The sequence below is a fragment of the Silene latifolia genome, chromosome X (genome assembly GCF_048544455.1).
Source record: "Silene latifolia isolate original U9 population chromosome X, ASM4854445v1, whole genome shotgun sequence".
NCBI lineage: Eukaryota > Viridiplantae > Streptophyta > Magnoliopsida > Caryophyllales > Caryophyllaceae > Silene > Silene latifolia.
The window spans coordinates 8,101,632-8,124,282 of record NC_133537.1 but is presented as its reverse complement, the minus strand read 5'-3'; the positions used below and the strand labels follow the sequence as shown (position 1 = coordinate 8,124,282).

Below are 22,651 nucleotides of genomic sequence, written 5' to 3'. Positions count from 1 at the left end.
TACTTCATTTATACAAATAATTTAATTGATATTATCTCTTTATAAAATAAATCTAAAAAGTATCGTGCTATAGCACGGGAACTACACTAGTCAGTTTTTAAGCTGATCAATCAACATTTTATTCGAGTCATTTATCAACTATAGAATTTAAAGCTAAGCCTTATATCAAATTATAAAGTCATTTTTAAATCGAGTCAATTATATTACGATATTTTTCTTGAGTAGCAAGATTGCCACATAGGACACATCCTTGTCAATGTTTTTGCTGACTACTTATATTATAGAGTATGTCTATATGTGTTGATGGCGAAGGTGCATGCATGTCATTATGCATTGGTCTCATCCCTATTAATCCTTAGGTGGCTAAACTACTCTAATCGCTTCCACAACTTGTTAAATTAGATATCATCATTTTTTGACGTCGGCATGTAAGACGATAAGTTTGGGTTCCACATGCTCCAAACTAACGCAATGCGTATGCGTTATGCCGTGATTAGCGTGCAAGCAACCATTAAACTTGTCTAACTCGCGTGCATTTCATGCCCTTGTTACTTTGGTGCCATCTAAACTTTGAAACTACTCATGATGTAAACTCAAAAAAGTCGGCCTTAATGTAATTCCTTTGATTCATTATTAGGTGGTATCGAGTTTCATTAAATACCATTTAGATTCGGTAAATGGGTCAATTAGATTGAGTGGGTCGATTCAGGTTTGGAAGAATTTGAGTCGGGCCAGCTTATTTGGCCTTTATGTCGTTTTCGAGTTTGTTGTTATCAAATTCTATGAAAATAACGGTAGTAACAATAAACATTCAGGTCGGGTCATATAAGATCAGGTCGATTCAGGTTCACGTCAAGTTTGGTTCCTCACTTCGGGTGTTGAGTCAGGTATGGATCGAATTATTTAGGTCCGGTCAATTTTGTCAGATCTAGTACCACCCTCTTACAGGCAGAATGTAGGTCATAGTACGGAGTAGTAGTTAAAAGATAAATGTATAATATTCATATTCTTTTGGTGATTTTGAGTGATACTGAATCTCCATAGGATCGAATGATATAATCTTATTTTCTACTAAAAATTCTTCCACATTTGTTTTTGGGTAGAATTTAGTGAAATAATTATATGTGGATGTAAATGAAAGTAAGAGAGAAAATATGAGGTCATACGTTATTATAACCACGAAAGATAGACAAGTAAGAAAAGTGAAAGATCTTCGTGAATTTGAATTTGCCGTTTTAGAAAATGTGGAAGATCTTAGAGAATAGGAGGGAGCAATAATCCCCTATTTACTAAATGAATAGGTCAAACTCCCATTTTTCCGTCTAGAATAGTGCGTGGTATTTTTAACATATACGGTGTGGACATGATAAGTTATAAATGGACATAATCTTTTGTACTTAAATATTTATATCATTTAATATTTCACATTCTGCAAAAATTTATCTCCGATCTTTTTATGATAAGGAAATTCTTTTTTTTTTTAAAGAATTTAATGATAAAAATTTATTGACTTTTTATGATAAGAAGTTGCGGCTAAAAAATATGCTATTAATAAATATTTGTTAAAATTTCATTGACAATATGATAAAAATTTGCAGCTAAAAAATATGTTATTAGTAAATATTTGTAAATTAACATCATTAATTTCTCGGTAAAAAAATAAAAAAAATACTCATTTTATTAATTCTTACGATGTAAATTATTATTTATTTCTCCAATCAAAATACATTAAGGAGAAACATGAAAAATAAGTGAATTGTCAATTTAAATTCTATAAATAATACACTAGAAAGTAAAAGTCTATAAATATCGTGCATATATTGCACGAGGTCTATATTAGTAACTCTATAATACTGCGCATTCATTGCGCGGGATCTAAACTATTTGTTGTTAAATATCTTTATTACTGTATAATAAAATGCCATTATTTCACGTCCTACATTGATCTCATTTGAAATTTCCGAGATTTTTACGTTTTTTTGGTGAGATTTTTACGTTATGATTTATTAATTAGTGACTCAGAAATTGGTTTACATAATAAAAATGAGATATTATTTTATAATTATTACACATTCTATTAGATATGCCAAGTAAAAAACTCAATCAATAAAATTTTACCACGAGAATTACTATTTTAACCAATACTCCTTTTTTTTTTTTTTAATCCTAGAGTCATAATTGGTTCGCTAGATCAAAATATTAAATCCATATTGACCCGACATTAGTTCATTAGCGTAAGTACTAAATTTTATATTAACCCGACTTGAATGACACAATTGTATTAATTTTTGGTAAATAAAAGTTTTGGTCAAAGGGTAGGTTTTATCAAGTCCAAAGACAGGGCAAAACACCGACCTTTATGAGGGCTTACGTACGATGATATTTACATATCGCTTAAAATAAGACATATTTTAATTCAACAAGAATCGAACCATGACTTCAAAATTAGAAGGTGGACTCTTTACCATTAGAGCCGGCTTTATTGATAACTCTTTACAATTAAGGCCAATTTCAAAATTAAGTTGCTTGAGTTTCGTTTGGCCCATCTAAGTAAAATTCTCTAAGATCCGCCACTAATTATAGACCTGTATAGACCTGTAGTTGTGGAGTTCTGGTAAACATGGAATTTCGTGGTAGAAACGATGTACCTGTCTTACAAACAAAAGGCCAAATATTTTGTCAAAACAGTTTAGCTGTAATTGTCCTTTACTAGGAAGGAGGTTATTCTCCTTCTCACTAGTCTGAATCTTTTCGTTCGTTCGTTCGTTGCTTATTTTTGTTTGAATTTTCTGATTGCAACATCAACGATTATACAGCAAAATAGCCGAAAAAATGTACCATCATTTCCGCATTTAGCACGAGTCATTTAACAACAAGACGTATTAGAATTTTCATTTTCATACGTTTGTTTAATTGTAAAATGATCATATTTTTTTTATAAAGCATTTGATTTAGTTGATTTATCCGTCTAAAAATTGTTACATCTAACAATAACCAGTGGTAATTTTATCAGATAAAATTCACATTTGATCGTAATTAATTATACTTTATTCGTCTTTAGTCAAAACGCATACCACCCATCTAAAATGAGATTAGCTGAAATAAAAATGCTACCTTACAAGTTACAACTATTCAGCCTAGGCCATTCCGGGATTAATAACGAATACAAATTGCTTGATTAGACCTTCTTATGGTAAGACCAACTCATTCTCAACGAATCCTAAATGCATAAGTTAACTAAATACTTCGTATTAAATGCTTTTTTTTTACTCATTTTACTGTAAGACGGTATTATATTTGAAAGAACATACCAAATGATTGGCCTCAAAAAATTCAGTCACTTTTATGTAAGGCCGATTTTACCATAACATAATGTTAGATGGATCCAAATACAACCCCTGGAAGGTACCCCAGTAATCAAGAAAATTCGTTTTGCAATAAACTTGCGTAAGATCGCCTTACACAAGTATTTGTGCTGGAAATTTTGATTGGGCTTGATCTCGAGTTTTAGCTCCTGGATATTTTTAATGGAAAATTTGTTTGGCCCAATGATAAGCTTTTAAGTTTCTATAGTTCGGCCCAAGATACGGTTCCATGCTTGCAAATGGTTGCAGTTGATAGCCCATTACATTTGCTACATGATTTTTAGGCTTAATGAATTTATCATTACACAAAGTGGTTTAACTCGATTAACCCAAAATTTGCATGTCTCGTAAATAAATAGCGAAAAAAAAGAAAAAAAAAATTATATTAACCCCATTTCTTCCATTCAGACTTAACATCGAAAATTAACAATAACTAGAAAGAGCAATTTACATTCCAAACATTAAAAATATCACTGTATTACACATAAACTTAACTGAAAAATACTCTCGTTGTAATCATTATGTATTTCCTTTTAAGTATTTTTAAAGCATGTTTCACCTTATAATGATATCAAAAAGCTATTACAAAATCATGTGCAAGTGGACTCTTAAAAAGTGGGAGAAAAATATAATAAGATATAAGTCATTTTATTTGATTTATATGTTGGTGTTGCGTAAGAAATAAATATAAAATTTTTATTTAGAGAATCGTAGTAATCAAATATAACCGACACAAAAGATTAAAGAATATTACCGTTAAAAAAAAAAGTAAGTAGTATTATGTAAAATAGTTTTACACTAAAATAGTTTTACACTAAAATAGTTGTAAAACTGGTCCAAATACAATTTTTTAATGTAAAAGTGGTTACTAAAAGTTTCTATTTTACGATACATTTATGTAAAGACCAAATATCCATAAAATGCCATTATATAACAAGCACATTAATTAATTTAATAAAAAGTAATCTGATTATAGTCAACCCAAAAGATAAAAAATTGATAAACTTAATATTTATTATTGTAAATTCTTGTGTCAAACTTAAAAAGTCACTTGAACTACAAATTTTAGCTTTCTTTTTATAATGACACAATTTCATTATTTTGCTAGGAATTTAATTATTTCATTGACTTGAAAAAAGAAAGTATGAAAAGGAAAAAGGAAAAAAAAAAAAGGTAATCTGAAAGCCCATACAAAAGTTGGGTCCACTTCCACTTAATCCACTAGTCCATTTTGTGTGGGCTTGGTCCATTAACTTTATAAGAAGTCAACGGAAGACCTACTTGACCCCTAACATTTTCGTCTTACAATTGTCCTTCGAAAATTTGAAATAGTGTATTTTCTTGTTAGTAGTAGTACTAGTACACCTTCTCTAAGTCCTTAAATTCTATGCATTTTTTTAAAACCGTCTTGACTCGAGATCGTTCTCACATACACACGATTAAGTTGGTGGTGGAAATATAAGACAGAGATAATAAGAGTTCTTAAGTTAAAACAATCTTAAACAAGATTTACGGTAAAACCTAACAATAATCTCTTAATGGTCTTGGGGAGAACATTTTTCATTGAGCTATAAACATTAGGTACACGACCAGTCGTAAACATGTTAAAGAGTATTAACCATTCAATTACGAAATTATTCTTTGAAGTTAGGTTGTTACATACGGTACACAATTTATTACGGAGTAAATTTTATTTTTTCACAGTCTTGGGTATTTGGGACTACTTTGCTAGCCCGTTACTCTATCATTAAGACTCTGTTTGACAAGGTATTTCAGATATTTATTTATTTGACCAAAATTTTAGCTATCTTACTTATTTGCATGTTTTTGACAAATAATTTTTTTAACCAAATAAATTGTCTGAAATGAAATGCCACCTAGAGTAACATTTAAAGAAGAAGGCATCTGATCTGATTTATCTCCCGTTTTTAGTTTTTACCCCTTCATACTCTAATATTAAATAATTAATATATCATTTCACATCATTTTATCAAACATCTGCTTCCGGTTCTTGCAAATCCTTCCTTATATTCAACTTAAATCCAAGCTGACTTCATCACCTATATCATCCAAATTTTTTCGCGTATACTTGGAGAAGAAGATATAGGGGTAGGTTATGACATGATATGGTTAGATAATTAGTCCAAAATGTTGATAACTTGATAATTTATGCATAAGAAGATGACATCTCTCTTTTCATTTGTTAGTCTTAGTTAGAGGAATAAATGTATAATATAATATACAACTCAATTAGTTGATATAAGATTTGGGAGTTGGTGAGTATAGAAATTAAAATAAAGATGCAAACGTATATTTCTTGCATTCCAAACTTCGTTAGACGACCAACAAGAGTAGACAGACGACCCCGCGTTACTTATTTCTTTTCAACCACGTAATTTCGATTCATTGTTTCAATTTCTACTCTCATCCATTGCATCACTCCTGTTATTGTAACCTTGCAAAGTGTCTTGGACATCTTTTTAACTCTCTCTCCCTCCGTTTCCGGTCATATGTTTATCTTTGGTTTTTACGGAAAAACCTAAAAAAGAGGAAGGGGTCAATGATTGCATATGACAAGTAGACCAATTTAAGCATGGAGGATTAAATTTTCTATTAAAGGCATTCCTAAAATAGAAAGACAAACAATTGACTGAGACGCCCAAAATGAAATAGGTAAACAAATGATCGAGATGGAGGTAGTAATTCATAAACTTAGATTTTTAAAAATTGCCAATCTATAAATTAATACGAGTATCATATACTCCAAAGACCGTGAGTTTGAACATTCGTATGTAATCGGACCTCATTTAAGGCTTATTCTTTTCGCTTGAAACGAGTTGAATTGAACTGAACTAACTAAATGGTGCCGAGGTAAGAGTTGTTTTGAGTAAAGATAAGCCAAATTGAGTTGAATTGGACTGAATGAAGCTGATATGAGCTGAACTAAACTGATGGAGTTTAGCTGAACTAAAATGAGTTAAAGTTAGAAAGACTACGGCCATAGTATTTAAGAATGATTCTTAAGCCCTTTTCTTTTCGACCGAAAGAAGTTGCACTGAACTGAATGATGCTGAGTTGAACTGAATGAAGCTGAAGTAAGAGTTAATTTTGAAGAGATGAGCTGAACTAAACTGAATGAACTAAATGATGCTGAACTGAGCTAAAGAGAGTTAAGCTGAATTGAAATGAGCTGAGCGTTAAGCCGGGAAAGTAGCTTGATGTACTGTTGTAAAATGGTACTTCATTCGTCCCGGTGAAATGTTTTCAAACGGAAAGGTCAACAAGTAATAAGATTATTAAAGTAATAATGTTTATAAAATACAAGAAATTATAAATTGAAACATCAGATCTACTAAAACCGAAAATTTAGTAAAACAATTAATCAACCACTAGTGTAGTTCCCGTGCTATAGCACGATACTTTTTAGATTTATTTTATAAAGAGATAATATCAATTAAATTATTTGTATAAATGAAGTATACTTTTAATTTAATGTTATAATTTACTAAATATAATATTAATAAGAGGCTGAAAAAAAAGTTTACTACCATAAGAAGACATTTTAAGTTAAATTATTTTTTTACTATTAAAAATAACACAATAATTTTATACCGTTACATACAACTAATTTATGACATTAATAGTACAATTATTAAGTTAGTTGTATAATTTTATTAAAACGCGTATTGACCTTAAAACGAAAACCTGTAAAAACTATTCCTCGCGAGGAAAAAGACGATTTACGAATTATTAAAATAATGTTTTCACTTTTTTATTTCTAGTAGAAAATACATAAGTGTATTTACTTCCTTAAAAAAATAGTTCATATTACTAAGACAAAAATTTACATAATAAATAACTGATGATTTCTTACAAAAGAGGTAACATATAAATATAATATAAATTTAAATTTATACGAAATCAAGTTCACTCATCTAGAGTCCAAAATTATGGGTTATTAATAATTTTTACTTTGATAGATGAGATAGAAAAAGTGGGCTACGTATAAGGTCCACAATTTACAATCCATCAAATCTTGTTGTGTTAGTGGTATCCAGAAAAATAGGCCCAATTAAGAAGAAGTCTCTTTAGGCGGGAAAACTAAGAGAATTTTTATTCTCTTAGTAGTAGGAGATGCACCAAATGAGTTGTTACACAAAAATTTAGTGCAATTCGACATCGTGCCCAAAAAGAGTATAAAAACACATTAATGATATTGACTAGCTAGATACATATATGAAGGTCAAATGTTCATAACCAATGACTCGACTTAATACCTAATTATATATTCTGTATTAGTCTACAACGTGTCCAAAGATAAGTTAGGGCTTCTAATTGGTGGATTTTCTTTCTAATGAACTAAAACAAAAACCCCAAAATTGTGATTACGCTCATGTGCGTAGTGGCGCTCGCCCGCTAGAAAATATATATTTTCGAGTTTTTTATTAAAATTTTCAAGCATTTTTCGAGTTTCTCTTAACTAATTACCCATGTATCCTCGCTGAATTCAATTTCTGACTCTGTCACTAGACATGCATTATCTAATTGGCCATCAATCACATTATTCTTTGAGCCACTCAAATAGGAAGACATTAAACCACGGACATGACCCAAATTTTTTTTGGGTCGGATTTGGAGTGAAGGATTCGTGATCCGGTTCATGAACCAAAGTGTAAAAACCTTATAAAAAAGAGTAAGCGTGACATGCAATAATGACTAATTGGCTCTCACATTGTAATTGAATGATGAGCCACGCAAATGGGAACATCCGAACATACACGTAGGAATGAACTACCATATTTTTAATAGGAATAGTGCTAGATTTTGTTGCTAAGCTAGTGGGTGAAGAAAAGATATTCCATAATTTTGGACCATATATATGATGATTATAAAGGTGCTTTTAAGTTCAAACAAAGAAGGTAAATGGTGAGGACATAAATAAATTAGTAAATTATAGAATGGAAATGCATGGTAGAATTATAACATAACCACGTGGTTGTACACTTGTACTCATTTCACATTTTGTATATGTATATTTCTTTCTACGTCACGATCAACTTAATTATGGATTTTAGATAATTACTCCATTCGACTCAAAGCAAATTCTTGTTTTAGACGGCCTCGTTTGAAGCTTCAGACGGGAATATCTGATCATTTTATGGTTAAATGTAATCACAATAGTACAATTAGTGTTACAGTTTATGATAATTTGTTTTTCAATAGTGGTCATATTTGGCTATAAAACAGTTACAAAATTCGATTTTATTACTTCAGACCAAAATGGTTCGTTTGAATTATCTATTACTATTTATATTGTTTTTGAAGTCTGATGTATTTTTTAATTGAAAGTAGATAAATGGTTAGCGTAAGAAAGAAAGAGATCATAAGACTTGAATATGATGTTTATGGAGATTTTTTTTTTTTTTTTTAATCTAATAGCCATTAATAAAGATTATTTCATAATTGGCACAAAGAAACGAAACTATATATTGTAGGGTTTTTATTTTGTGAAGGAGAATAGTGTTATTTTTTTTCTTTTTGAAATTTACTAATCCGTATCAATCAATCAATCAATACTATATATTAATTCCAGAAACCAAGGGACTTCAATGTAATTAAAGGAAGTTATACAAATTAATTATACTATATAGTTTTAAATCACTAGCACCGTGTGATGGACCCGATTAAGGGATCTCAATGCAAATATTATATAGTTTGGGTTAAAATTAAATTATATAGAAGCTTGGTAATTTTCCTAAACATGATCAATTTCCTTAAAATAAAATAATTGATTAAGATGGCCAGTTTCAAAGAGACTAAAAGAAATAAGCTTGGTAATTTTCCTAAATATTTATAGAATACTAGAATATGGTCAATTTCCTTTAAATAAAATAATTAATTAGTATAAACATGCACACTTATGATATTAATTATTATCATCATAAAATTATACTTCATATATTAAATTTAAAATTATGCAATTTTATTAAACTTTATAATTTATTAGATGTATAGAGATGTTAATTATTTAACGTACAAAAATATAATATAAGTAGGTTATAAATAATTCAAGTTATATTCCATAATATATAATATTGCATCATTCTTTCGTTTTGATTTAATTCATATACGTAATATATTTATATAAATATATAATCCTCTTAAAATTGCATGCCTGAGTAGTAAAAGTAATTTCGTCAATAAAGAAAAGAATTGTAGTAACATTGGATATAGTTATATGATAGTAATCACTCATTTGAATAGTAAAAGTAACAATATTATCAGCGAGATTAGTGAAAGTGGTAGAAACAACGGGAGTAGTGAAATAATCAATATTAATGCGGCAATAGTAAAAGTAACAATGGGCGGGAGTAGTGAAATTATCAATATTAACGCGGCAGTAATGGCAGTAACAATAACTACGGCGGAAGTAGTGAAAATAACAATGATTACCACTACAAAAAAAACGTCTCGATGCGACGGACACGATGCGACGGAATAATAATCCGTAGCAAATTTAAACCTGCGACGGACGCTGCGACGGGCCTTATAAGCTGCGACGGAAATTCCGTTGCAGCCTATTTTCCCATACCGCCAAATTTTCTGACATGGCGGGAAGGTCTGCGACGGAATTTCCGTCGCTATATTAAAATAATATTAAATTATGCGACGGAAATTCCGTCGCTGCATTAAAATAATATTTTTCCTGCGACGGAATTTCCGTCGCAGACTTTCTAAAGTGTCCAAAGTATACCTCTAAACAAATGGAAAAAATAATATTTTTATTCTGCGACGGAATTTCCGTCGCAGAATTTAATATTATTTTAATTTTGCGACGGAATTTCCGTCGCAGGAATTCTTTATACGGGCTGCAGCGTCAGCCTTCTCCTTCACTATCGCTCATCAATTATTTCGTCTCCCTCACTCCCAAAACTCCGTCTCCCTCAAAAAAGACCACCACCACTCCCACCACCACCACTCCTACCACCACCCTATTTCCCAAATCACTCCTATTTCTCCTTTCCCTTGTCCCTTTTCCCCTTTCTTCTTCTTTCCCCTTTCTTCTCCTTTCCCCTTTCTCTTCTTTTTTTCTGCCGCAGCCGCCGCCGCCCCTTCCTGCCGCCGCCGCCGCCGCCGCCGCCGCCCCTTCCTGCCGCCGTCGCTCACCGTCAATTGAAGAATAGACCACTTGATGATCCTACTTTCACGCCAAGATCAGAGCAGAATTCGGCCAACCGTAGGTCGGGAAGTGACGAGAAAGGGAAGGCGTTGGCTACTCACGTAATGGGTCGAAAAAACACTTTGCAATATATGGACTCAATGGTAATTTCTTCACTTTTTTTTTAACTTAGTACCTTTTTTTTCTTTAACTTTATTTAAAGTTAGTAATTACATTTAACAAGTATCAAAATTGCAGATTGATAAAGATGGGAAAGGAGATATTCCGTCCGCTTTGCAAGTGTTGGAGAAAACAAGGAAGCATGGCACAAAAGGATGGTTATCCAAAAAAACTGGTCAACTCTTCGTAAGTTACTAAAATTATTTAATTTTTAACTCATTTTTTCAATCCTGATTATTTAGTAGATGGTATCTAATCTTTCGTTTTTTATTGATATAGGGTAAAATCGTCTCAAAGAAAACTCGACTTCGAGTCAAGGGGTCGAGAACATCGATGATAATGAGATTTATATTGAAGAACATGGAGGATTTGATAAGAAAGGTAGAGTACTTGGCGCGGAAATGCGGACCACAAATTTGGGAGCACCACCGCCGCTCGACTGGTAACCTCTTTTCTACTCCTCATACTCCGGGTTTTGTTGGTAGAGTTGCAAAAGAGAATGCCCGACTTAAGCAAGTCGAGGCCGAACAATCTCAAAGGCTTGCGGCAATAGAGGAGTTCTTGAGCCAACAAGGTTTTACCACTCAAACTTGTAACCCGGAGATCCATCCGGAGCTAGAAATGACTTTGATGATGATGGTGGCGACAATGCTAGGCCTACTCCTACTCCCACTCCCGTGTATTGATGTAGTTGTTTGTTGATTAGAAGTTATCATTCTTACCCCGTAGTTTATGGACTTATTTGGCTTTCTTTGTTGAACAATTATTGTATTAAACGGTTGTAAACCTTTTATTTTAAGTTAATGTGAAGACGTTGTTTGGAAATCTCGTCTTGAACGAGTTGTGAATTTGTCAATTCTTTGGATTTTCGAATGTTTGTAGGAAACCGGAGTATATGTAATTGCTTTCAAAGCAATTTGGCCACCGGAAGAACGCTTTGTAAACCCACCGGGTATTTAACCCTGCGACGGAATTTGCGACGGATTTTCCGTCGCAAGGTTTGACTTTAAGTTTGACTTTAGGGCCACGTGTCCCATATGAACAGTGATCTGCGACGGATTTTCCGTCGCAGATCTTGACTTTCTGTTTGACTTTGGTGACCACGTGGCCTTCAATGAACAAAGATGATATCGACGGACATTCCGTCAAGTCACTATTTTGCGACGGTATTTGCGACGCGATCGATCCGTCAGCGGTATTTAGCAAATGACGGAATTTCCGTCGCATAAACAAAATTTGCGACAAAATAGAGCGACGGATTAAATCCGTCGCAATTCCGTCGCAAGATCTATTTTTGCGACGGGAATGACATATTTGCGACGGAGTTTTCCGTCGCTATGGAACCTTTTTTTTGTAGTGTACGGACAAGTAGTTAAATGTTATTACTATTGTTTCATTAATAAGAGTAAAATATTAATAGCGGGAGTGGTGAATTTGTCTCAAAATTTATTTAATCGTAATTTTAGGATATGCCATAGAAAAATATATTAATGATAAATTTATGAGTTATGCAACTTTAAGTAATTTTATTTAATGAAAAAAAAAATTAATGGTAAGTAAAGGTAGCCCGGGCGAAGCCGGGCACCAATACTAGTTGAAATATATTCTAGTAAAGTAGCATGTTGTAATATAGTACTTCATTCGTCCAAGTCAAATAATCTCAAGTTATTGAACAATTAAATGAATAAGATATAAAAAAAAAGAAATATGTAAACATATGATCAAAATCAATAACAAATCAAACCAAATCTTGCTCCTTGTTTTACAATATGTTATTTAATAATTTACCAAATAATGGAAATTATTTTAAATTGAAAAATGCATTTATAAATTAAAAATAATAAAAACCAAAAATTTTGCAAGACAATTAAAATCAACAATTTACCAAATTGGTTCTTACACAAAACCTTAGTTTAATTCGACAACTTGCCAAAAAGAGTATAAAAATAAAATAAAGATAATGACTAGATATATGTATGAAGGTCAAATACTCAAAATGTTCATTAGTATTGACTTGACTTAATGCCTAATTATCGTACTACAATAACGTGTCCAAAGATAAGTTACGGCTTCTAATTTGTGGATTATGTTTTCTGAGAACTAATAAAACAAAAACATATACTCGTATAAACAATGTGATTAAGCGTGACGTGCAATGTCTATTTGGAATTGGCTAGCTATCGATCGATCACATTATCTTATGAGTCACTCAAACGGGAGTACATAGGAACACAATACGAGATTGATTTGGATTGGATCTGAGTTAAAGGGTTCGTTATTTATTTGCATGTGACACGAACAAGAACCGAACAATGGCGTATCTATATACAAGCTAGTGCGGTTTCGAGACCCCACATCATTCTGACAATTTACATTTTTTATCTTGAAGATTTGTCTGATTTGAAAATTTTGTCTTTATTGCTGTAATAAGAGAAATAAACATCAATTACATTAAAATTGACATTACACGTAAACATTTCTGGCTGCTCCGCTAGAACCAAAGTCTAGAAAATATTCATAAGTTTGTGACGGATATCGTCCGTTTTCAATGAGATTTGGTGCTTTTAAATTAAAGTGAGTAAACTCAAGTGGGAACATACACATAGGAACGAAGTATCATATTTTACTAGGAATAGTGTTAGATTTTGTTGCTAAGCTAGTGGACGGGGAAAAGATATTCTAGAATTTTGACCCATATGATTATAATAAGAAAGGTGCGTCTAACTTTAAACAAAAAGTTGAATTTTGTTAAGAATTTTCTCTTTTCGATTTTCTCATAAACCTTCTCATCCAATAGAACGATTACATAGATTATAGTTTACCATCCAATAAACTAGTAAACAATAAATGAAAATGCATGGTAGAAACATATAAGCACTTCTGTGCACTCATGTCACATTTTGTGTAGGTTTGTATACTCGATTCTACGTCAAGATTAACTTAATTAAGCTATACACATTAGATAATTACATAAAAAGTTGTGTTTTATAGATGATATTATCTCAACGGATCGAGTATGTATTTTAATTTCTTATCGTAGGAAGGAAAGAGATCATAGGACTTGGGCATGAATAATGATGTTTCGGCTTCTATTCACGTTATTCAATTTCATCATGTTTTGCAATTAGTATACGACGATTTTAGATTACAGATTTCAATTTTTTAGTTTTAATTAAAATGTTTCTTGGAAAGAATGAAAATGATAAAAAGTATAATAGTGAATAAATTAAGGTTTTGATAAATATCAAAATTTTGTATACTTAAAAACGACATGGAGAATTCTAATATGCATAATGCATGCATGTCATTTGTTATAGCATGTTGGGCAAAACTTAGTGGACGTAGGCTTAGAAATTTTGTTATAGCATGTTAGGAAAGCTTAGTGAACGTAGGCTTAGAAATATAGATTGATCACTCTTTCCAAAAATTCATTGTATTCGGTACATGACCAAGTAAATTACGATTGTGATGAGTACGTGATGATCAAGTAGATTATAAATGATTAGGACGGAAAAATACAAATTTATCATCAATATTTTGATGATACTATACAAATATATTCAAATAAGATATTGATCGAGTAACAAATTAGAATCCTGACTTATATTTCATGATCTGATATCCTTAAATTCACCAAAAAGATTTTGCAATTTTGCTAATAATATGAGTAATGAGATTCCATTGATACATAGCCAAATTTATTGGAGGGTTCCATTGGTGTGCATATAGTAGGAATTGAACATACGAATTCGCCAATTATGAATTAAATTGCGGGTTTTAACCATTCAGCCATGAACGTTCAACATGGATCCTCGTACGTGGTGAATAACCAAATTCCGATTGAGGGTGCCATCAAAACCTACCTTACTAAAAACTCTAATCGACCAATTATAATTAATCAAACACGCAAATATTTTTTTTTTTTTTTTTGATCAAGCGAAGCGGATTACGTCCAAAAGAACTAGAAGGAAACTAAACTAAAAAGAAGCTAAAACTAGAACGGGAACATCGGAACGAAACGCGGCCAAGCTACACCTCCCATATCCTGTTGGATTAGATGGAATAGGTCCATCGGCATATTAGAGTGGTCTACCCGACATAGCTGATGTGGTTGAGACACCCCGAGGTTTGCCATCCAATCCGCACACTTATTTGCCAAGTCTTTAGAGACTTAATATTTCAAACAAACAATGTAGTAATTCCGAGTCTTTAGAGACTTAATTTAAGTGCTAAGAGGCCTAATAATTTGCGTCAAGAAAAAATAAAAGTTTTTAAAGATTTGATTGAGGATTTTTCAACAACAACAACTGACCAGAAATATCAAACAAAATACTCCGTACGTTGTACCAAATTCTAACAAATACGCGGATGTTTGTGAATGTAACGTTCCCGTTACACACATGTCCGTATTTGCCCGACCATGTACATCTAAAAGCACGATCGCAATTATGTACACTAATGATTAATTAGCGTATTAATTAATGAACTAATGATTGAATTGTAATGTTTTTAGGATCATTAAGCATGATTTAATTGCTTGCAATGTTCGATTTGAGATTGTCTTAAGAGTACGATATTAACCTAAAATAAGAATACAATTTTTTTTGGATTTTTTATTTTGCTATACGGTTTGCGATTGTAGTTTCACATTTCACAACCTAATATATTACCGAAAAGAATGATCAAATATTGAAATAAAGAATAACATAGTGTGAATACAATCGTTAACATTAAAAATACTCATATTATTCCATATCAAAATAAGCTAGTTTTCATTATAAGATATGAAATTATCAAAAATAAAACCATGAGTCCAATATACTAAAGTCTTAAACTTGGGCTTTTTCGTTATTATGCTCGTCTTATCACTTATGTGATAGGGCAGTTCTATTGGAGAGCTGTTTTTTAGTTAATTAGATATTACTCCAATTTATTAAGTGTTTTAGTTAAACTTCTGTTATCTACTTTTGACTTGACTTCATTTGTGAAACCGTTCTATTTAATAATTTATGTTTCCCACGAGTCGCATGTTTGCTCTAATCTTGCTGTTATTTTGTTTTTGAGGGTATATTTATATTATTATTATTATTATTATTATTATTAATGGATTATTATTTAATAGTACTCTAGCTGATTAGGATTTAGTTTGTACTAACAATTTATGAAATATATTTAGTTATATTCTCAAGCCAAATGATCATGAATTAATCATTTTCGTTTGAATTAGATTTGAACTAATTGCTTGTTGACATTAGTTGGCGCACTACTGTGGTTGTGATCGTTCATATGTACATAAAAGATCCTATTACTGTCTTATTATTTGTTTGCCTTTCAATAAAATATTTTTCATAAGAAAAACAAATAATTAAGACAAATGAGTTAATAATTAACTAGTGGCGGATGCATCCTAACGATAGACAATAGATTCAATTAACTCCTTTTTATTATAAAGGGACTTCTGTTATGTACCACGAACTTTACATAAAATTAGTTAGAACGGTCGATCTTAGACTTTATATTCACTTTTTTTTTTAGAGAGGCCAGGCCGGGCTGGGTATTATTGTAGGTTGGCTTTGTATTTAACGCATTGCTGATTATATTTAATTACAAATTACAAATAATCATAAAACGGTCTCAAGAATCAAGATGGTTAAAGTTATTAGGGTTAGTTGTAAATTTTATCTGAGGCGGTTCAGAATCAGTTCGATTAAAATACGGACAATTGGACTTAAGTCATTAAGTACTCCGTAAACACTAACACTAAAAAAAGTTCAAATGACATGCGTTAGTAGCGGTCAGACAATTGTATGTAAGTAATTAAATACTCCGTAAATGCTATGGAGTAACTAAAAACTTGTTTTTTGTTTTTGGAGAGATACTATTAATACTCCCTCCATTATTCTTTATATATATCGTTTTAAGTGATTGGAAATTTTATTGTTTATAGGTCATTTTGCATTAATAGGTGTGCATTTTTCTAAAACGACATACGACTATACGAGTATATAATGAATAATCGAGAGAGTAATATTTTAGATCTGCCGTTAACATGCAATACTCGAATTTAACCATGAATTTACCGTCATGATAAATTATCAGGCAAGTTTATTTGGTAAATATACTACTCCGTAGCTAAAACCTGGGACATAGTCATAGTACTTTGTATTTTGTAACAGGAGTAGTTAATACGCCACAGCCCATAAGAGTTGAACTTGTCTTTCGTTTACTAAAATTATTGAAAAAGTAGCCCTATTATTTATAATAAAATACGGAGTATTAATTATAACAACTAGGTCAATATATAGTATTACTCATCAATGATTGAGACGGTTAAAAGTTACAACCGTCTCACAAATGATATATAAAATCTGTCTCATACTGTAAGACAATAATTACCGTAGGTCACTGTTTAACTAGATGTATAACTTTCTAATGTTTTTATAATACTCCGTATGTATCGTATTAATTTCGTAATTAACAAAAGTAAAAGAGACAAAAAGAAGAATAGAAAATTGCATATACAACATGCAAATCAACAAATGGTATATATTACAATATGAGGTAAGTTGTATAATGAGTAGCATATTCATGTTGCACTATTTTGTCATTGAACTTAGGTTATAGTACTATAGTACTATTACTAATGGAAGTTTACGTGCAAAAACTTCAATCATTTGGAATGTTTGGTGAAACACATGTTTATTTTTTTAATGTATACTCGGTTAGACAACTAGTATGCAATTTTTTACACGGATTCGTCATTCAACCTGATGTCACTTTGGACTTTTTATCCTTCTCTCTAAACGTTTAATCCATTATTATACTATCTTGTATATGCACAATAGAACCTAAGCAAGTGTTCCTCTTCGTTAGCATCGTCACGATAATCATCTCCATCAAAAATTGAGGCGATGATAATTTTTATCAAAAGTTAAAATAATATCAATTTCAATAATATTTGTAATATCCTGCTATTAAGACGGTCTGTTATATTTTTCGAGTCCTTTCTCATTCCGATTTCGAGATCTCAAGATATTGAGATGACGATGTTTTATCTAATGGCTGACTTTACATCGTGCTACTTATTTCCACAAATTCAGTACGAATAATGTTATTGATAATATTATTGATCGGTCTGTTGATCACATAAAACAAGAACTTCCTTATAATCTGCAAAAAAAAAATGTCCATTTTTAATTTAACACATGACAATTCAATTAACAAAACAATAGTGACATACTGACATTAGTTAAAAATGACATGTTATGTTGGTCACACACATTGGTAGCAATTCAAAGGGGCAACCAATACATTATTTCTCTTAAATAAATTATTTCCTTAATTATATTTTACTTAGCAACTTAATCCACAAGTATATAATTGCTAGGAACCCACCAAAATTCAAGTGTGGGCCATTTAATGGAGGATAAAGTCAAACCTAGAAACATCAATGTTACACACAAAGTTCCCATTACTCATATACGGAGTACTTCTATATATATTAGGTGCATTCTTAACAACTCTTAACATAACAACAAAAAATTCAAACTTTAGCAAATCAAATTAGAACATTTCCAATTATTCCTTTAATAATACAAATTCTTAAAAATTCAACAATTTGCCAAAGTTAATTAATATGGTTTCTAAAAGGGTTACATGGGAGTCCATTTTACCTAGTTGCTTCAAACCAAAGACAACCAAAACCAAAACAAAAACAAAACCCGAACCCAAACGAGTTCAGGTAGTACCAAATTCGCCCCAAAGGTTGTCGATTTCAGACTTAAGCTATGGAGGCTCGGAAATATCGATGAATGATATATCAAACTCGTTACTCGGGTCGTATCTCCATGCATTTACACTTGATGAGCTTAGAGTCATTACTAGTAATTTCTCTTATTCAAGTAACTTTATTGGTGAGGGTGGATTTGGAGCGGTTTATAAAGGGTTTATTACTGATAAATTTAGACCCGGTTTAAAGGCTCAAACCGTTGCTGTTAAAGTTTTAGACTTGGACGGTCCACAAGGCCATAAAGAATGGCTGGTAAGCAATAATTCCATATTATATTTTTCATTTGATTGTATACGTTTTTTTAAAGTTCTGCTCACATATTATGAAAAACGTATAAAAGTATGTAATATTTGCAAATATTATTTTTACTGAATTTTATTGTTAATATATGTTTATTTTTATTTTATTTTTTGTTTCAGGCAGAAGTTATATTTCTTGGGCAGTTGAGACATCCTAATTTGGTGAAGTTGATAGGCTATTGTTGTGAAAATGAACAAAGAGTTCTTGTTTATGAATACATGGCTAGAGGCAACTTGGACAACCAATTATTTAGAAGTAAGTTTAATTTTATTTCTCGAATTATTCTAACATGAGACAGTCGATCTCTCAGAAGACTTACTATAAAAAAAACGTATTTTTTTTATCCATTTACTAATAATGCTTAAATATAATGGAAAATGCAGGGTGTAGTGTGGCTTTACCATGGTTAACAAGGATGAAAATTGCTCTAGGAGCAGCTAAAGGTCTTGCATTTCTTCATGAAGAAAGTAAACCTGTGATTTTCAGGGATTTTAAGGCTGCTAATATTCTTTTAGATGCTGTAAGTTTTTTTAATTAATTAGTTAATTATGTATTTGCTCATACTTTATGCATGAAATATTAATTTCTTTAATTATTTTTTGAAATTCAGGATTTTAAAGCAAAACTGTCTGATTTCGGGTTTGCAAGAGATGGGCCTGAGGGAGATAAAAGCCATGTTACAACAGAACATATAATGGGCACCAAAGGCTATGTTGCTCCTGAATATGTAATGACAGGTAATTAACTTAATTAATCGCGAGTTTTAAAAATATAATAAATGTTCGTTGTGTCAAATTATAATTGTTCGCGTTCTAACATTTTAATAATGTGTGTATTTTCAGGTCATTTGACAATTATGAGTGATGTCTACAGTTTCGGAGTAGCATTATTGGAATTGTTAACGGGTAAAAGGTCAATGGATAAAACTCGGGCAAGACGAAAACTTAGCTTGGTTGAATGGGCCAGACCTATGCTAAAGGACCCTAGAAAAATTGATATGATCATGGACCCAAGACTCGAAGGCCAATACTCGGCCCAAGGGGCGAAAATAGCTGCTATGTTAGCCTATCAATGTCTTAGCCACCAGCCTAAGACTAGGCCGACAATGAGGACCGCGGTGAAGACGTTGGAGTCGATAATGGAGATGAAAGATATTCCTACACATTTTGTTTATGAGGTGCCTAAGGAAGAAGAGAAGAACATTAGTGTAAACAAAATTAGGGAGAAGAACCAAAATGGTGGTAATAATAGGGTTAGACATTATGAATTACAAAAGAGGCTTGGTAATTATGGTATTAATTCTCCAAGGAATGATAGATGATGAAGATAATAGTAATTAATTATTCCATTTTCAATTAAAATATGTATATAGTAGAATATATACTTTCTTGTGTGACACTCAATTTGCTTAGTACAAAGACATACTATTCAAAATATTAATAAGTAGTCTTGTAATTTAGTGAATATCATACACTAAAAAAAATATCGGAATTTTTGTAATTAAATATTTCTTCTTCCAATAATGTAAATTTATATGAGATGAAAATTACTCTGTATATAATATAGACTGTAAACATTAAACTATTCATTTAAACTTGATTCGAACTCTTTCTGTTTGATTTTCCCTTTTTCACGTATCTGAATAATAAATTATCTAAAATTTAAAATACTTTATATAATGATGTGAGAGGATATAGAAATCGGAAAGAAAATAAGATGGCGTCACTAGGTGGTAAAGAAACTCAGAATCACCCTCTCACATCTATCTATGAAACATACGTGTTGTATGCATGTGAGAGGGGAAATCGAGTCTCAGTACCATCTAGTAGTGACCTAATATTTCCAAGACGGAATATGACTTCGTGTAACAATAGCGTAGAAAATCTAATCTAATCTAAAGAAGTAATAAAGATTGATTGATAGACAAGTATACTACAAGTCATACGTAGTTTATGATCATGGATGTTTGCTTTTCATCAGTTTTGTTGAAAACAAACGAAGAAATACTCCATAGAAGATAGAAAGTTCGATGTGAACCTAGCTAACTAAAAGTAGATAATGCAAAAGTAGCAAGATCTTTCTTACATAAGTTTTGACATTTTGTTCACGACAAAGTCAAGGAGAGGTTGGTATTGTACACCACGGCATGCAAATATGCAATGTACTAATAACTAATAAGGAGTACTAAGTCTACTACTCCTAGTGTCTCATACAACTTCGACGCAAGTTCGTAATTAGTTGCAAATACTCCCTCGATCCCGGTCATTTATTTACCTTAGATTTTGGCACAAAAACCAAAAAAAAAGAAGAGGTGACCAATTATTGAATGATAAGTACGAGGACCAAATTGGCTGTGTAGTATCAAATTGCTCATCAAAAACATTACCAAAATAGAATGGTAAACAATTGACTGAGACACGCTTCAAAAGGTAAACAAATGTCCTGGATGGAAGGAGTACAATATACAAGTGCTTCATCGTCCTAGACCTAACAAATGGTTTAATCGGGTGAACTACAAGTCAGGGCAGTTTAGATTCGAGTTAATTAGGTTTGCAATTTTGCACGTAAGCATACATTTAGGGCTAAGCTAAGTCATCTCGAGTTGAGATATGTTTCCGGTGTTTTGTTATCAAGTTTTCTTTAGAAACAATGGCTACAAACAATTATCTTTTGAGTTGGATTGGATGATGTCGGATCAGTTCGAATTGCAGGTCAAATTCAAGACATTAGCCCAGTTGCTGATTAGGGTTGAGTTTTGGGTCATTCAGGAATTAGGTCCGCTCATTTTATCATACTAGTAGATCTTTTTCACCAATAATAAGAGAATATTTGCGTCTTGAGTACAAATTTGAACAAATAAAAAGGACCGTACTCACCGAGACATGGATATTTTTGTAAATATCTCTATGATTGATTATATTGGATTCGACTTTTTCTTCTTTGGAGCACATTTTATTTTATCGAATACACATTCGTTTTATATTGATAAAAGAATATATTATTTGTTATCACCAATATTTATCATCGTTTGCATGATTTAACAAATACATGCATGTGTATATATAAGTTTCACTAATTGTATTGGTATAATGCTTCAAAGTTCAAAATAAAGCACCAATGATTAAGAGGACGTATCATTATCAATCAATAATCACAATTGATTTACAACCAGACGACTCTCAATATAGTTCACTAACCTAAAGAATCTCAGTCACTATCTAAACTTAATCAACACATTTTGTTTTATTTACTCTTAATTTCTTGCAACTGACATCAGAATCTTCCATAAAAATTGGTAGGTCGGACCAAATTCACTTTTTTTTTTATCTTTTAATCTTAGCCGCCCAAAAAAGTTTGTTACTGAAATAGATAGTAATAGAAATTGTATTATTGCATGCATGTATGATTAATATTGCATCTTCTAGAATTTTTAAAAAAGTTTATATACATATATTACCTAATATGCTACTTAATTCTTTGACATTTTTGTCCTATATTATTTTCATATCATTGTCTTCTTTTTCTTACGAGGTACATTTTCCGTCTCAGTTATTTGTTTATCTTTTACATTATTGCGAGGAATATTTTAATTAAAACTAAATAAATAATTGAGACAAAGGGAGTATAAGGAATTGTCTGATTCTAGAATAAATTATTAATTAAATTTTGAACGAGGTGCATAATTTCGTTAGACTTGTAAAAGATGTTATAAAAAGTTATGTGATAAATGTGATGAAACAAAAAAATGTTATAAAAAGTTATGTGACGTCGATCACCAAATAGAATTAGGTTCTAATAAATAATAATATTATTATGCTCACATATATTATGGTAAAAATTTTATAAATCCTCATGTTA

At 31.4% G+C, this 22,651-nt stretch overlaps 1 protein-coding gene across 1 annotated transcript; it reads left to right on the top strand.

Annotated features, from left to right (window-relative positions):
* The first annotated feature begins 18,229 nt into the window (after positions 1-18,229).
* LOC141622750 (serine/threonine-protein kinase RIPK-like) lies at positions 18,230-20,209 on the top strand. Its single transcript, XM_074438747.1, has 5 exons — positions 18,230-18,745; positions 18,913-19,048; positions 19,177-19,313; positions 19,404-19,530; positions 19,636-20,209. Exons 1-5 carry the CDS (start codon positions 18,341-18,343, stop codon positions 20,112-20,114), a joined length of 1,284 nt encoding a protein of 427 aa, XP_074294848.1. The 5' UTR covers positions 18,230-18,340; the 3' UTR covers positions 20,115-20,209.
* Positions 20,210-22,651: the final 2,442 nt, after the last annotated feature.